At 41.2% G+C, this 17,879-nt stretch overlaps 1 protein-coding gene across 1 annotated transcript; it reads left to right on the plus strand.

Annotated features, from left to right (window-relative positions):
- Positions 1 to 540: 540 nt before the first annotated feature.
- On the plus strand, positions 541 to 14,307 carry stard10 (StAR related lipid transfer domain containing 10; the record flags this gene model as incomplete). The annotated part of the gene is made up of 6 exons (XM_080509765.1): positions 541 to 699; positions 8,230 to 8,377; positions 8,503 to 8,606; positions 12,042 to 12,159; positions 13,034 to 13,086; positions 14,029 to 14,307. 6 exons carry the CDS (start codon positions 541 to 543, stop codon positions 14,233 to 14,235), a joined length of 789 nt encoding a protein of 262 aa, XP_080365891.1. The 3' UTR covers positions 14,236 to 14,307.
- Positions 14,308 to 17,879: the final 3,572 nt, after the last annotated feature.

Consider the following 17,879-nt stretch of genomic DNA (forward strand, 5'->3'; position numbering starts at 1 on the left):
TCAGGATTGACAGAAACTTAACCAGACATCATCGCGATCAGCGGAAATGCGCGTTTGATTCTCCATCTGGGATCCTTTTTTGTCATTTTTATTTTTAATTTTATTCCCCTTTCATAGTTTATTTTCCTCATTATTTCCGTGCGCTTTCACCTGTGCGTGCGCATCTGTTCCATTAGTTTGGGGCAGGCTGGGTGGATTGCGGTTATTCCACCTCCTGATCGCGCGCGCGCGCGCGCACACACACACACACACACACACACACACACACACACACACACACACACACACACACACACACACACACACACACACACACACACACACACATCACAAGACCGGCGGTGCAGCAACGGGTCTCGCAACGGCGAAATTCAATTAGACAAGTTGTTCCTGTGGAGGAGGTTGGACATATTGGCTGGATCTCGGCTCCTCAAACACGGCTCGCCTCTTCCTGGATCCCCCCCTCATCCTCTCTCCTCTCCCTTCCCTTCATCTCCTCTCCTCTCCCCGGTTCCTCTCACCTCGTCGCGGTAACGAGCCATGTCTGGACAGACCGTGACGATCCCGGACGACCGAGCTTTCGCCAGCTTCAAGGCCGAATGTCTGTGCGAAGAAGGCTGGACCACAACCTACAACAAGGGGGGCATCACCGTGTGGTCCCAAGTTCTGGAGGAGGGAAACTCCATCCACAAAATCAAGGTGAGACTGGCAAAAAAAAAAAAAAAAAAAAAATACAGGGAATAAAACTTTTTTCACAAATCAATTAAACACAACAGTTATTGTGTAGTAATAAGTAAGTTGTATGCTTACTACAGTGTTATTTCCAATGAGAATAAAACAGGGATTGATATGAAAAGTTGTTTTGTGAAAACAGCTCCAAACACAGAGGAGAGAATGTGAACTAAACGCCTGCTATATAACCCACTTGGCAGGGAAAGCCTTCTCTCTGAATTCCCTCATGAGTTAAACTGCTGACATGCTTTATACACTTGCTGCTTTGCTGCATGGCTACAGCATAATTGCAGAGGCTTCTCCAGCCCTCTGGAAATAGTTTTTTTTTTTTTTTTTTAAACTGCAGAGTCATGTGGATATTATGCCTGTGCATGTACTTAAGCATACTACCTTCTTAAGTATATTCTATGAGTTTGGTAACTATGCACCTGAGAAACCTGTGAGCATATGGTTGAGTTTATGCCACTGGGAACTCAAAGTTACCAGTTTGGAAAGTTCAGAGTTGGGAGCATTGGCATGACAACAAGAAATGGACCCCCCCCCCCCCCCCCCCCCAACACGCCCCATGAAGATCTTGAGATAAATGGGGAAAATAATGTTATTGTCAGTTTTAGCCATCTTGTGAATGAAGTCATTCTTATTGCTTTTATATAGAAGATGTTGGTTGAAGTTAATGTTATTGACAATCCCACTGTCCCCAGCTCTGCATGGTTTAGAAGTATTTTTCCCCTTTGTGAATGGGAACTTTCCCACTTTCTCGTTTGTTTTTATTCAACACAGCGACTAAAGTTTTAAATGAACACATCCTGTTTTACACATGACTTGGCGTCTGATGCACTCCTCATAGAGGATCCCCACGTGTTAAATAGAAGTGAGAGCTTGAGAAGATCTCAAGAGACAACTTTCATTCTCTGGAAATATCTCTGGAGTCTCCCTTTGCTCGCAAGGCTATTTTCACCCGCGTGCAGCTCTGTATCTTGTCCTTTTAACTGTTACTTCATCGTCTCTGTGGAGTCAAATTTGCATTCAGTTCATCATTCGTTTGACACGGAGAAGTGAGCAGTTTCGGCACACTCTTGTTGATGGAGACTCAAAGGTAAATTGATGATGAACTGCATTCTATGATTGAGGCAGCTTTTCGAAGAAATTGCTTTGTAGAACACTGCATTACAATCTTTGGGATATTTTTGAGATTATTTGACTCTCCAAAGCACTTGAGGATGAGCCCCCACCACAGAGCTGATTCTGTGTGCCCCCTCCAACTCCATTGAATGTGAGACTCCTTGATTTTTGTGACGTTATTGTCAAGGACGGTTGGGAACTATTCTCCGGCGAGTTAAGATTCATTTAATTTGTCACACTCGGTGAGTTTTTATATGTCGTTTTTGCCTGTAGTCATTGTTAAAATAATCAATTCAACAATGACTTGAATATTTGATCTGCTGCTTTGCCACCCCCTGTAGCTGTCTTGCACCCTACTCCGGAGAGGCCATCCCCATTACTTTGTAAAACAAGCCACAAAGCCAAGTTTATAAGAGTACAGTCGAGAGTCAAAAACAGGACTTACAACAATTGGGGGAAAAAAAAAAAATCGAGTAGTTTCCTTGTACCGGTAGTTCCTCATTCATTGTTCAGGTAAGATAACATCGACGGATGTGAAAGTGCTGCATGTGCCGTTGTTATCTGTTCGAACAGCCTCTGTTGAACTTGGTCTCAAGAGGGAATGTTTGCATGGGGAGTTGATTATGTGAAGACGTTATCAGAGCAGTGATGCCACTTTGAGCTGTGGAAAAATCCACTGTGTATTCCGGCTAACATATTGTGTCTGACTGCAGTCATTAGTAAGGCTTTTGTAAGTGTTCTGGGACTCAGATGGAAAGAAAATAAAAATGATTCACAGTCCCATAATACACACTTAGTAAATCTTATTTCTGAATAGGAATAGATGATTAAAGAAATGGTTTCATATCGTACATATTGAGACACTAGATCAAGACTAAGGCGATACTGGGAGAGGCAGGTATACATTAGGTGCAGTTTAGAGTACTCTACAATTTCCTCTTACAGTCCCGGACGATGGCTGAGAACTTAACGGACTGGACTCTTACCTGGATTAAACTCTGGCATCGAGCTGTCAGTTTGACTTTGAGACAAGAGTTTGGCTTCACACCGTTGTTATTTCATGGCTGCTTCTAATTTACAGCTGGCGCAGGTTACTCACTGTCAGTCATTTTAGGATATGTATCTTCCTCACGTACGTAGAGAAATCAATTCTACACATTTCACCGTGCGTGTGCGCGTGTGTGTGTGTTTGTTTGTAGCACAGTGCATCAGCTTGTGCTCGTTTGCCTGTGTGAATCTTCAGGGTAAATCCTGTGTGTGCACAAGGAGAGGCGAATAATGTCGGCTTCACCAGGGAATTATGGGCTGCGTTTGCATGTGCGTGTGCGCAGAGGGCAGGATTTTGTGTGTGTGTGTGTGTGTGTGCAGAAGGCAGGGAGTTGCTTATCCATGCTTTTTCATACAGGACAGGTGTATAGCTTCAGGATCTCATGACAGCTGCAGACTTTGAGTTTTAAACAGTACATAAGCAAACACTCAATTGACCTTGGGTGGAGTTTTTTTTTTTCTTATGTAAACGACACTTAATCTTTTAGTAAATAGCCTATAACAGTAACAGGAGCTGGAATTTCGCATTGTATTCTACTGTTTATCTGTCCTTACAACTCATTCAAGCTTCGGAAGTGCGTACGCAAACAGTTGACTTTAACTGTGCGTTAAAGTCAACTATTATGTCAACTTTTATGAGTCTTAATATCCTTGTTGGTGTGTGCTTGACGGTTTTTAGGCGTTGGTGCAGTGAGAGGTGGGTAACTGACGATGCCAGAGATACAGCCCATCTATTTATAGATGGAATAAAAGCGTGCATCTTCTGCTGATGCATGTCGAATGATTAATGAGTGTTGAGACTTTTTTTTGAGACCTGATCTCTCTGCTGGTTGAGGATTCTCATTGCGCCAGCATTTCAAGCTGTAATGGAAATATGTCTATCCTGATGAGTTTTGACGCACATGAAAAGGGACCGATCGGGCTGCTAATCATCATTATCATCAATTATCTCATTATCATCAACCCCTGATGTTGTTGTAATCATCTACTGTATGTGTGATGACAGTTGTGATCACTGAGTGTGGCCATCATCATCATCATCATCACCATCATCATCATCATCATCATCATCAATGTCGTCTTTGTCTTCATCTTCCTTATTTTCATTTACGACATATTTATCACCCTGTCATTGTTATTCATTTTTTCATCATCCTCGTCTTCTTCTTCTTCTTCTTCTTCTTCTTCTTCTTCTTCTTCTTCTTCTTCTTCTTCTTCTTCTTCTTCTTCTTCCACTCACTCCCTCACTCACTCACTCACACACACACACACACACACACACACACACACACACACACACACACACACACACACACACACACACACACACACACACACACACACACACACACACACACACACACACACACACACACACACACACACATCAAATCAAATCAATCTTTATTTATATAGCACTTTTTATACATTGAAGTAACACAAAGTGCTTTAACAAGAATTAAAAACAGTGCAAAGATAAAATAGATGAATAAAAAGCAGATGAACACACATGCAGACACACACACACATAAGTGAAGACATGCCTAGTGATATGGAGACATGGCAGGGGACATGACACACACACACACACACACACACACACACACACACACACACACACACACACACACACACACACACACACACACACACACACCTGAATCTCCTGAATTGTCTCCTACAATCATGTATCAGCACCCAGAGGAGCAAATGATGGTAGATGACGGTTTGGAAGAAGGGAGGAAGGGGAAAAAAGAAAAGAGAGAGTGGAAGTGTGATAAGAAGAGTGGGTGAGATAAGGTATTTGCAAAGACAATGAAAAGTGTGAGGAGTGGGTTTGATGTGTAAAGGTCGTAAATCACTGGGTATTCTGAGTGGGCAGATGGCCTCACGTGGACACACAATGAAGGAGAGACTCAAAAAAACCCAACACATGTACCTATGTGAAGTGCTCCTGTTCCCCAGTCTGTCTCCCTCTGTGTCTATTTTATCTGACTGAACTCTGTTTCACCTGCCTCTCTCTCTCTCTCTCTCTCTCTCTCTCTCTCTCTCTCTCTCTCTCTCTCTCTCTCTCTCTCTCTCTCTCTCCCCCCCATCTCCATGCTTCATCTGTTGAGTTTACTGAATTAGTGACTAATATAATTACACACACATGTACTTGGCTCGCTGTATGTCTTCATTCAGCGATCAATGTCTTTTCATCCACGCAGTTCTCCGCTTTTGCCTTTTCATTTTGTTTTCTTCTTCCTCCCACTCCTGTTTTGGTTCATGACTATTCTTTCTGGTCTTTTCGGACCGATAATTCCTTTGCAATTCGGGCTGGACACAGATATGAAATGTGAGTGTGATGCTGATCATAAATTCCTGTAGTCTACCTTTTGTTGGATCTGAATTTTGTTCTGCAAATGGAATACATGCTTTAATGTGCAATACATATTTTGATATTAATTTGACATGTTTTTGTAGATCAGTGACATTGAACATGTTATTTTGTAATGTCCACCAATCACAAAACACAGAATACCCATAAAAGCTTCAGCTGCTCCTACTTCAGGTTAACACTTTAGTGTATCATTATGATGCCAGTAGGTGCTACTGTAAGCCTTAGTATATTTCGTAAGCCTTATCTATCTGTACTTGTCACTCAGCAGCGTTTTGTGCATTGCATGCTGTTACTCAACACCGTGAACACACATGCATGTAGCAGCTTTATTTGGAACTCTACGTGACTTGCTGTCTTCTTGCCCTTGAATTAAACAAAACAAAAAAAAAAAACAACTTTATTTAAGATCCCTTCATGTGTGATTTTGCTGCCCTTATGAATTTGACATATCCAGAGCTTTGCCCACCAAATCAGTATCAAAATGCAACCACTTTAATTAAAACTATAAATTATTTCCCCAGTGTTCCCTTGGGTCTCATTTTCGAAATGCATTTTCTTTTTCTTGTATTTCACAGCCTGACTGTAATGAATCCTGCTATACTGCCTGTTTATCTAAGAACGACAGTATATGTATAAAGTCAATTCAAACAACAGCCACTAAATTTTTTTTTTAAATACAGTACACACTCAGACACTGTTGTACATGCCCACTAAATCCAGAAAAGGTGAATGAAAGTCTCCCAATCGGAAGGTTGCGGGTTCGATTCCCACCGCTGCCTGTCCAGATACCGAAGTGTCCTTGGGCAAGACACTGAACCCCCAAACTCCCTGGGTGACTGCAGTATGAGTGGTTGGTGGTGGTCAGAGGGGGCCGATGGCACAGATTGGCAGCCTCGCTTCCGTCCATCTACCCCAGGGAATGAATAATGCAATGTAAAACGTCTTTGAGTGTCCAGAAAAGCGGAATATAAAATCTCTTCTCTATTAATTTCAGTTAACTTAGATCTTGAAAAAGTTTTTTTTTTTTAAATAATTTTTCTGAGTTTTATCTTTCTTAGTGGAATCCATAAAAATACTCTTTATGGGCATAATGTTTAAAGTCAGTGTTTGATCGTGACTGTTGGAAACTGAAGAGTCAGTCAATGTGAGTTAAATCACTTTGATGTTCTCCCGGCTTCTCATAATAAAGTTGCGATTGTAATTCTCCGATGCGGTAAAACAAATGAGCATGATTTATATGATCTTTTGTGCTAAGTCAGAACATATTCCTCACAGCACATCTAAGACAATAAATATATGTTAGATGGTATACCTGCTAGATGTGAACAGCCTGTTGACTTTGGCAATAAATGTGTTATCGTTGCAAAGCGCTGATGCATCTAATTATAGCCACACGTTGCTGGTAACGTGGATATTTTTCTCTTTCATTACTGGCTGCTGATTAAAAGTGAAAGATTTTATTCGGCTTCATATTGAAAGGATCACTTCAGATAATGACATTTTAATGGGCACAATATACTTTGTACTAATATTCATAAGGTGACTTTGTCATTTTTCTTGAGTTATAACGGATGGGGGACGAGACCTGCTTGAATGAAGAAGGTGCAGATGAATCTGTTCATCATGTTGACTGATTTATAATCTGGTTCAAATAACTTAGAACAGACAGTATGGGCTCTTTCTCTCGCCACCTGTTTTTTTGTTGTTGTTTTTCTTTGTCTTTAACATGCTCCAACTTTGTGTCGCTCATCCTTTGCTGCGTCATTCATTTTTAGTAGCTATGCCCTTTGTCCTGACACCCCTGGCTGACTCCTGGTTGTTATTATTTAGTACAACCCCCCTGACAGTTGTAACTGTAGCAACACCTTCACTCTCGGGCTGCATACCTCTCTTTATCAGGGGTGAAGTGTCTTCTACTCCACACATAGAGTCTGTGTGGATTCATTAAAAAGCCACACTACAAATGTGCCATCTTTGGTCTGGAGCCATATACAGTCAGCTAATCTTACGCTATAATTAGTTATCACTATAATCCATCTAAATCTTTTTTTTTTCACTGATACTTTGACTTTTGATGGTGTTTGTTAATATCAGCTAGAATGGGCTGCACAGTGGGGTAACTGGTTAGCATTCTTGCTTCATAGTGAGAATATTCCCAGTTTGATTCTAAGATCCTGTGCGAAGATGTACGCTTGTACTGAGGTTTACCTTTCAAAATGTAAACACATGAGTTTGATAGGAATTTATTACTTTGATTTTCTGCAGGTGTGATTGTCCGTCTGATTGGATCCTTAAGTTAAATAAAGAATATAGCAGATGGATGGCGACTGTAATTTGAATAAACTGGTATAGGAGTTGTATAACGTAACATTTGCTTTGAAATGCTTGATATAGCGTCGATTCATCAGGTGAACTGTCATCTTGTGTGGCTTCAAACCTGAGCGTTCACACCCTCTGCGTGCACTGTCGCACAACAGTTGACGTATTTGTCAGTCTGTCTCTGTCTTGAGCTGTTTTCTCTCGAAGAAGTCAGGTTCAGTAATGACTCATCTGATCATTAGACCGTCTCTCCTAATTTTCCACACCATGCGACATCATCAGTCCTCTGTGATGCTGACACTCAGCAACCGATCTGATGTCAGATCGTTAGCAGATCACTCTGTGTGTCTCTGTCAAGCAGTGTGTAGTAGTAGTCCTCAACAGTTTTTCCTCCAAGTCTGAAAGGAAGGAATCCTTTCATTTGATTATCAAGGAGTGGATCTTGAAATTTGACACGTAAATGTGTCAATTGAGGTTTATTTGAATTGTTTTGCATATAAAGTTGTTGACAAGGTCACATTGTAGCTCATTCTCCTTGCTTTTTACTAATGCATCATTAAGATCGACTGGAATTTCCTTCTTCATGGCTTTGTACCTGAAAACAATCATTTATTTTTCCCTCCCAGTGTCAGATGACTTGTAAGGATGTGTCAGCTGCGACCATGTATGACGTCCTCCATGACATTGAGTACAGACGGAAATGGGATTCCAACGTCATTGAGACCTTTGACATCGGGAAGCTGACAGTCAACGCAGACGTTGGTTACTACTCATGTAAGTTGCATCCTTCAGTGTAATCATGTGCAGTTTACATTAGGTTTATTTGTCACTCACGCATTGAACTGTGAAGGGAACATGAAATGCACATTGTTCACTCAGATTCCTCTGTCTCTCTTAAGGGAGTTGTCCAAACCCCCTCCGTAACCGCGATGTGATCACACTTCGCTCCTGGCTGCCAATTGGAAATGATTACATCATCATGAACTATTCTGTCAAACATGCCGTGAGTATGCACACGAGCACACATGGGATTACACACACATGGATTGCACATGCCCAGCTGTGGCCCCACTCATTCACCCCTTCATAACCTCTCACAGGTGCACAGGAATGCTCATGCAGCATTAACTAACAAACTGCCATGTGTATACATTTTGCCCCCTCACTGACCCAAAATGACCATTGGTCCAGTATAGTAATATGGAGAGCACCCTTGCTTTATGGAATGTCAGTGTTTTACCTTGTGGTTTAAAATCCGGCCAACTTTACACAGAAACAGGTCTTTCCAGGAAGTGAAGGCCTCCTGGATCTATTCCAAAGAAAGCTATCAGGCATTTGATGCTCTTACCTGGGAAACTTAACAGATGGAATTGTGTGTTGGCATGATTCACTGGTGGAATCGTCGCCTTGAGTCAGTTTAACATAATGTTTTTATTGTGCGACTCTCAAACCTGCTTTTTGAAAAGAAGCCCTGTCAGAAAAACCTGCAATGATGTATTTAATTACATTGACTTTCTAAAGTGCATAAACACCTGAGGCCTGTGTGGCAGGGTAGTGGTCAACAGTCTTATCTCACAACAACAAGCACTATTAACCAGCAACTCAGGCATTGAAGTCACAACCGTAAGATTAGCTGGAGAGTGGCTACAATATGTCATCTCACCAACATGCACTGAAAAAGTATTTGTAAACATGTCATTCATTTTATGTGTTTTTAACAATGGAGTTTGATATGAGAGGGTCATTATATATCCTTAAAGCCTAACAAATGTATATAGTTATGTAGAATAATTTTACAAACCTGAATGATTTACCGGTACTTAGTCATACAGATAAGACTGAGACCATCTTCGAGTTTGGTGTCAGGCCTGAAGTTTCAGTTCGATACTTGGCTTCAGAAGTCTGTTTAAGGTAATTATTTTCTGTATTGAGTAATCAAACATTTGTCTTTTGGTTTTGTTTGGTTAAAACAGCTTTAACAATCAAGTCAAATAAAAGAGACACGTTTGTCAATTTCAGGTCGCCACTAACATTTTGTGTAAATAATCTTCCAATAATATTTGCACATTCAAACAATCTGTTCAGCTGTTTTAGATTCGTTCCCCTGTCACTCATCACACACTCATCTCATCTCTTCTTTTTACTTTCTGTATTCTTGTGTCAGTCAGTCTGCTCCCCAGCCTCCTTTTTCTCCCCTCAGACTCACAGTCAGTTTTCCTCACTAACCTAATGTTTGTAAAAGGATAAGGCTTCTCATGAGACTTGAAGCTGTTGACTTCCGCTTCGCCTTCCGCATTCCTCCGTCAATTAGTAGCTATGAACAGAATAGACTATGTAAGATTAAATCCAAGGTCACTCTTGATAATGAGTAGATGTTGAGAGCCTGGTCATGTATTGGATTCATGCATCCTGCACAGGGAGTCATTCCACTCATATCTCATTTTACAGCCGTTATCTTTGTTTCCAGTGACTAAAAACAAATGCTTCTCAGTCATGCTTATACACAGCTTTCCAACAATCAGCCTTTGTGATCATTTTGTCTGATTTCCCCCTGAAAAACCTGTCTAATAAAATGCGTTTCCTACTTCCCTGAGAGGTTTAGATATTTTTATCATAGCAACAGCTTGAGATGGTTAAGGACCTCCCGTGACTACTTGAGTCAATCGAATGCTTTTCTCACCACAGTGCTACCGTATTGGCCCCAAGAATAGAAGTGACAGTTCATTGGCCTGCTGATTATATTGGTTCAGGCTGAGATGTCCTGACACCCCGTTTAGATGGTTCATTCGTGTGCTGATGCCATTTGGAAGCAGACTGTGCTCAAAGAAAACTCAGGATTTTATTGGTCATTAAACATTTATGTTCTGTTCTCCAAGAAGAAACTCTGTTGTCAAATGTTGTCTTTACCACATACATTTGAGATGTTCTGCAATTTGTGTTTTTGTTTTTTTTACTGATTTAAAATCTTGTTTAGAGGAAAGAGGAAAATATTTGAAATGCTTAATCACAACAGGATGCATTATTTCCGAGAGTTACAAGTAACCCTAACCATGGTATAAAACGTGTGACGTTAAAAACAGCCATTTAGTTTTATAAAAACCAACTGAATCTAATGTAAATTTAATGAAGACAAACTATATTTATCAAATAACCTTTTGTAAACATCTATAACTGTAACAGTTGCAGCCCTCAATCTTAGGACTCACCTACCTGATTTCCATTTTCAAAGGAAATTCCTCCCGTGGGTTTTGTTATTTGATGGATCCTATCAGCTTTTAACAACACAATTTTTTCATGTAATAGTCTTTAACAAGTCGAACATTAATCAAAATGTTCTCCTTTAAATGAGATCATATGTTTTATATCTCAAACTTCATAGTGCAGAGTGTGTTTTTAGCCTGATTTGCTGGTGGAGTAGTTTTATTGCGAAGTTGTTTTAATCCCTGCAGAGAGAATGAGCCTATATATATTCCAATCCCTGAAGAGAAAATGTGCACATTCCCCAGGCAATCCCACCCTTTATGTTTGTTTTATCTAATCAACACTTCAAAAATCTGAGGAATCTCTTTGGTCTTTCAACTACGAAGAGTTAATATTACATATAAAAATGTACTGGCTTGGTGGGTATTTCAAAATGGTGCAAATGTGTAACTAATGCTTCAGATCTAATTTAGTCGCCTCTTCCCAAACGCCTTTTGTCAGCTCATATTGACCTGATGTCGTATCAGATTTCCCAGAAACCTGCAGATGATTTACGAGAGCTACCATTGTACTGTCAGCTTTCTTTTACAACGTAACCTATTAGTGAGGAAGTGCAGTTATCAAAAATGTGAGTTCAACATTAGGGAAAGATAAAGCAGTTATCTGAAGTTTTTTCTCTGCTGCTCTGTGAGCTTCTGGAAGGCTCTGCAGTGTGTCTGTTCCAATTAGCACCGCCAAACCAGAACTGTGCTTCATTATCTCTAATTACACGCGCGGATATATAGTCACAATGGCGAACATAGAAATCGTGAGCTCTGCTGCTGCTGCTGTGTGATCCACAGTGTAGTGCGGACCAGGATTTACATCACATATATGACAGTCAAGCAGAAAATCTGTTTGACTGGCAGCTTAAAAACATAAAAAACACTCACATGTGTCAACGCTGCAAACCTTTCAGAGACTGTTTGATTAGACTGTCAGAAATAGTTCGTTTGTGCACACAAAGCTTATATTGGAAAATCATCTCTGAGGCTCCTTGCTCATGAGTGCAATGGTTTGCATTATTAATGTAGGTTGCCATCTTCAGGGCACGAAATACATTTATGATAAGTACATTTATTAACTTTTTATACATTCCCAACTCGAGCGTAACAAACAGAAGGTAAGGTCGAGGAAATTCCTTAGTGTGTTTACTTATGGATTTCACTGTGTGTGTTTGTATGGCTCTTCCCCACAGAAATATCCTCCCAAAAAGGACTTTGTGCGCGCTGTTTCCATTCAAACTGGCTACATGATTCAGACCCAGGGACCGAACAGCTGTATCCTCACTTACATGGCCCAAGTTGATCCAAGAGGTAAACAATGCACCTCTCAAATCGCAGATCACATTATACACATTCTACATCATAAGTTAAGTAATTAAGAATGACGTTGGAATGAAAAAGAAATCTAAAAGTTAAAGGGACTCGAATTTGTAGGGATGAACATTGTTTACAAAATTCAAGCTGAGCTGTGATTGTCAAAGATGTCGACGGCGCAGCAGCGTATCCTATTTCCTCACACACAGACTCCCACAGTCAGGGAGCTCCCACTGCAGAATCTCAATTGTCCTTCGTCACCATTTGTGACCTCGGGGTGATGGCAGCGCTCCCCTCACTGATCTTATGTATCAATCAATCACGTTTACGGACACACACAGGAACACAAGACAGGCGAAAATAGAGGCTGGAAACACACAGGGGCAGACAGAGCACACATCACACACAGACAGAACGGAATTGCACTCACCTATGTGCTTAACCATGCTCTAAGTGCTATGAATTATTCATTTTTCCTTGCCTTTATGTCAAACCAAGTAACCATAGTAACTATATGAAGGACAGTCTTCTAGCTCACCTCTTCCTGTTACTTTAACCTGCTTCAGTCCATTCATTTTTAGTTTCATTGATCTTTTTCTGTTATTTGCCCATTAATTCTTGTCCTAACTGTTGGAAGCAAATGATGATTGTGCAAATATAGAAAATTTTCTGTTGGTTATGTGCACTGTTGGCGGGTAAGACATCTGATTGCAGTCAATTGCAAGTTACCAAGCTGTGCTTTGATGTCGCTGATATGAAGTTTATTAAAGCAAATTTAAATGTTTTACTTTCATGTTACGCCAGTCCTCAGCGGTCTGTTTCGCTTCTCATGCTCTTTGCCTCACTTTGTTCATTTTCTCTCTCTTTACAGGCTCGTTACCCAAGTGGGTTGTCAACAAGGCTTCTCAGTTCCTTGCTCCTCGCGTAAGTCATGTGCAGATTAGGGCAAAATCTGCAAGTGCGTTGTGTGCTTGTATAAGTTATAATCCACAATTTGCATTGAAGTAGCTCACAATGCACTGCCTATTATATAGAGCAATATGCAAACCTTTTTATGGGTCTGAAAAAAGGCAGTCTTCTGTCCACTGCACATGCCAGATACACCAGATTCCCCGTTTTTGTCTATTTTAACACTGTATGCATGTTGGCTGAAATAGGGCAAAGAGTCCCAAGAGAGTGCCCTTGGATGGAGAAGTCTGTTGATGGTCATGTTTGGGGAAAAAAAGCTCAGTCAGATTTGCAAATGCCACTAAAAATAGACAGATAATTTCAACAGAACAGATATTGAGGATTCTTCCAAGGCCCACAGATTTTCTGTCATCATTCATATTGTGAGATAAAAATAGTCTTCCCATTTAGAAGGAAGGACTTTATGAATAATGCACAGTGGCAAGTCATTTGTCTTTCACCTTTGGTACTTCATAAAATATGTGTTGTGAAAAGGATTTGGCCCTGATATCTGTAGAGGTCTTATTTCTCAGTTTTTTACATAGTATCACTTCTCAATATCTTTCTCCTGGCATCTCAGTCTAAACTTGATCTGTTTATATAAATTGATCTCATGCAACTTTCTTCAGTCTCCCTGTTTCCTGTCACTTCATCCATCTTTATCTTTGTTCAATGCAACAACTGTTTCTGCCCTCAGTAATTGAAATTTTTTTCTGTTCTATTGAATTCACTCCAACCAGCCTTGAGTGTTGGCCAAGTTCTATTGGCAAAATGTTAAGTTCGCAAGATTGTAGCAATTGCTGGCATAGTTATTATCTGTAATATGACTTTGTCAAGGAAAAAAAAAATTGTAATCGATAAAAACTGTGTTGACATTTTTTTTTTTTCATTGTTGTTATCTTCTTGTGTGTTTACTAGGCAATGAAGAAGATTAACAAAGTCAGCTTGAAGTATTCAGAGTGGAAGCAAAAACATAACCCTCACTTGAAGCCCTGGTTGAACCCTGAACAGACTACATTACCCAGCATCCCGCTCTCTGAGCTCAGGGTCCAGCGTGCAGAGAGCCTGGAGAAGATCGATGAGAGCTCCGTTACTGAGACCCACCAGAGAGAAGACAGCGACTAATACACACACACACACACACACACACACACACACACACACACACACACACACACACACACACACACACACACACACACGCACGCACACACACGTTCATTCAAACAGTAATGCAGGGACACATGAATGCCTGATACATATGTATAACTGCACTATATACATAGTAGATACATGCGCAGTCATACTTACCTCCATATTGTATAATGGCCACACAGACACACGTAGGCCTTCATGCATCAAGGCAAAGTCATACTTTACCAGCCTGATTGGAGACTTGCATACATGCACCATGCAGCATGGATACAGTCACAGATCCACAATCACCCACTCACATGGGGCTCTAAGTCTGTACGATACTTTAATCTTCCTATATCTTGGCTGTTTAGAAATTTAAGTTGCTTAATTGGGACCAATGTCGACTATCAACAGACGAACAAAATATATTTTCAGTAATAGTCAATGTTTACATGTTGACAAATTAACCTTCTAGTGTTGCTGTTATTTGACCAAAGGATTTTTGAATAAGGGTGTATTGTCCTTTCTCTAACAGGTTGGTGCAACAATCTCTTATGGTGTACAAACTATTTATTTACATTACTCGAATGCATTCAGATGCTGTAGCTGTACCAATCCTATATATCTTTCTCCTCTCGTTGCCTTGCTGTCACACATTATGCGTCCCAATCACATTTTGTAAGCACACCGTGAATAACCTGGTGTGCAGAAGGCAGCTGGAACCTCCGACCCAACATGCATCCCTCTGTCTCACGCACGCACACACGCACGCACACACACACACGCACGCACGCACACACACACACACACACACACACACACACACAGATTTACTCTAATATGTGCTGTCTGCTCCTCTACTTGAGAGATGTATGAATGTATGTAGAGTTTACAAATTAAATCCAGATTCCTACAAAGGTTTTGAAATTTCTCTTTGGTTTTTAGTGTTGGTATTGTGTGTTATGATGACTGCATCTCTGTCTTTGCTCTGGCAGTGCTCGAGGTTCGAGTAGTAGTGTTGGGTTTGAAAGAAAAGAAAAAAACAGTGACCTGATTAACTGTTTGATCTGCTCTTGTTTACACTTGCTTTCTGTGACACACATACACATTAACACACACACTTATATTGATTTTTAGACTGCACTGCCTTGATTAAAACAGGGAGACACCACATGACATGCAGCCTGCTACTGATAAACTGTTTTGCTGAGCTGGAATGTGCTGATATGTGTTCAGTTTGACTGCGCACAGGTGTGTGTGCCGTATGTGCGCGCAGTTGGCCCAGATCAGAATTAGGAATTCCTCCCCATCTGTTGGCATGGCAACTCTGGGATTGACTCAGCAGAGAACGAGGAGACACACAGTGACGAAAGCTTGTGTCACAGAGGAGGTGACTTACAGCAGGGTGTCCTCCCTTCCCTCCTTGTGTTGGATGAGACAAAGAGCATGAGCCGCTTACTGTACATGCGCCATGTGTGAGGCTCTGATCCCTGTGGTGAGCCACTTGAACGACATGGATCCCTAAAGAAAATGCAGCACGGTATTAATGTGAAGCTAAAGAGGCGATTAAACACTACACACAGGCTGTTGTAATTCTTTTAAAACTCACGGAGCTGTATCCAAGAAAGGTTAATTAAGAGCAATGCGGCTCTGCACTATATTTTTTGCATACCTTCCTCTTGGTTTGTTCCCTTTTTATAACCTTGCTCTGCATCTCTGCCGCCTAATAAAGTATGAATGATGAAGGAAAGTGTATGTGAAAGCTACATCAGTATATGAGGTGTGCACTACTCTCCTGTACATCCTCTCTGGCTTTTTGTTGTTGTTTCTCACAGCTGTATACACTGATTATGCCTCTGCCTTTGTATACAACCATCCATCCATCTACAGAGTCATAATGAGGCCTCTTTCGCCCAGCCATCATCATTACGTGTGTGTGTGTGTGTGTGTTAGAAGAAAAGGCTGTGTCTGCCACTTTGAACTGTGTTCCAGTGGCATCCCCTGTATTGTCTCCCATCTGCCTCCGCAGCGGGAGGAGATATAGAAGCAGCGTGACGGCCAGAGTGTGTGTGTGTGTGTTTCTGCATATGTGTCACATTGCCACCCCCACAGAAACCCAGCCCACTGGGGCTGATAGCCTGGCGATGACTCATCACCACCCCACCTCCTCTTCCTCTCCTCTTCCTCTCCTCTCTCCCACTCCCTCCAGCCTCCCTCCCCCTCTTATATTCACCCCTTACTCTGCTCCTGGATTTCTCCTCAGTGCAGCCCTTTTCCCCTCCTCTTCCTCTTTCTTTTTACATCATCTGTATGTTTTTAAAAACATTTCCCCCCCCCTGCTGCCCCCAACTGACTTTCTTCCACTTCTCTGCCACCTTGATCCTGATTTTGCCTTTCCATGAACTCAACTATTCGTTGGCCATCATCTACCCTGTTCAGCTCAATATTACCTTCTGTTCACTCTTTTTTGTGTCCCATAACTTTAAAATGTGTAGTCACTTTGCCACTCCCCGCCTTTAAAAAGGAGAGTTTAGAGTTTAGGCGGTAGAACCTGTTGGCACACCTTCCTTCCTTCTTCTGAAATTGAAGTGAAATGAGGAAGATACGATCATGTCACTGACCTGTCATGGTGGTTTGTATCCACCATTCACACTGCTGGAGGCTCAATGATCAGCCTTTGACTCACATGTGTTCTGGGCAAAGGGGATTTTGACTGCAGCATGAGGGAAGCCAACACACCGAATCACGTAAGTGACCCACAGGTACAAGTAAGTCCATTTGAAACATTGCACTGGAACATTGATAAATATTACAGGTATTTCCACCTGCAAAAACTCACAAGTGGGACACATTTGCCTCACGAGTGTTTGGAGTCTGCAGGGATATCATAATGTGATGTAAAGCTGAGTTTGGCTTCACTTTGTGACTTCATATGATTGAAATCAGTTCCCTTATGTGCTCCTTGGTGCTGCTGAGACAGAATCAGAAGCTCCCGCTTTAATATTTCAAGGCTGATTAAAATTCCATATTCTCTTTCTACCCTAAATGGTTTTTCCTTTTAGAGTTTTCAAGCTGTTTGATTTAATCCTCGTGATTTGATAGATTTTGACATGTCTTCCAAGCTAAATCTCCTGGTGGTGAGTGGTTGCCATCTTCTGGTTCCTGTGGGACTCTACAATCAAAACAACCTTTGCCACCCTACAGAAGCACTATATATATATATATGTGTGTGTGTGTGTGTGTGTGTGTGTGTGTGTGTGTGTGTGTGTGTGTGTAGCTTTATTTGTTTCGAGTTGAATGAATTAAAAAGTGAGTAGTCTCATCATTATTTTGGTGGTGTACATTCTTTGGTGTATGTAGTGATTCCTGATTGAAAGAGCCATGAGCGAGGCTCAGGCCTTGCTGGTGTGAGATAACTGAGGCAGTGTTTGGTTTAAAGGGCATTTGCATGAAAACAGACTGGGCTGTCCACTCGGTCTCACTGGTCACATGATGATCTTACGGAAGTTTTTGCATTTTTTGTCAAAGTCAAGTTTGACATATTTCATAAGACGACCACCAGAAACGCCCACTTCCGGTGCTTCAAACTAAAAGAGGACGCAGATGAAATCAGATCCCGGATATTATTTTAG

Source organism: Blennius ocellaris (assembly GCF_963422515.1).
Source record: "Blennius ocellaris genome assembly, chromosome: 2".
NCBI classification, from domain to species: Eukaryota; Metazoa; Chordata; class Actinopteri; order Blenniiformes; family Blenniidae; genus Blennius; species Blennius ocellaris.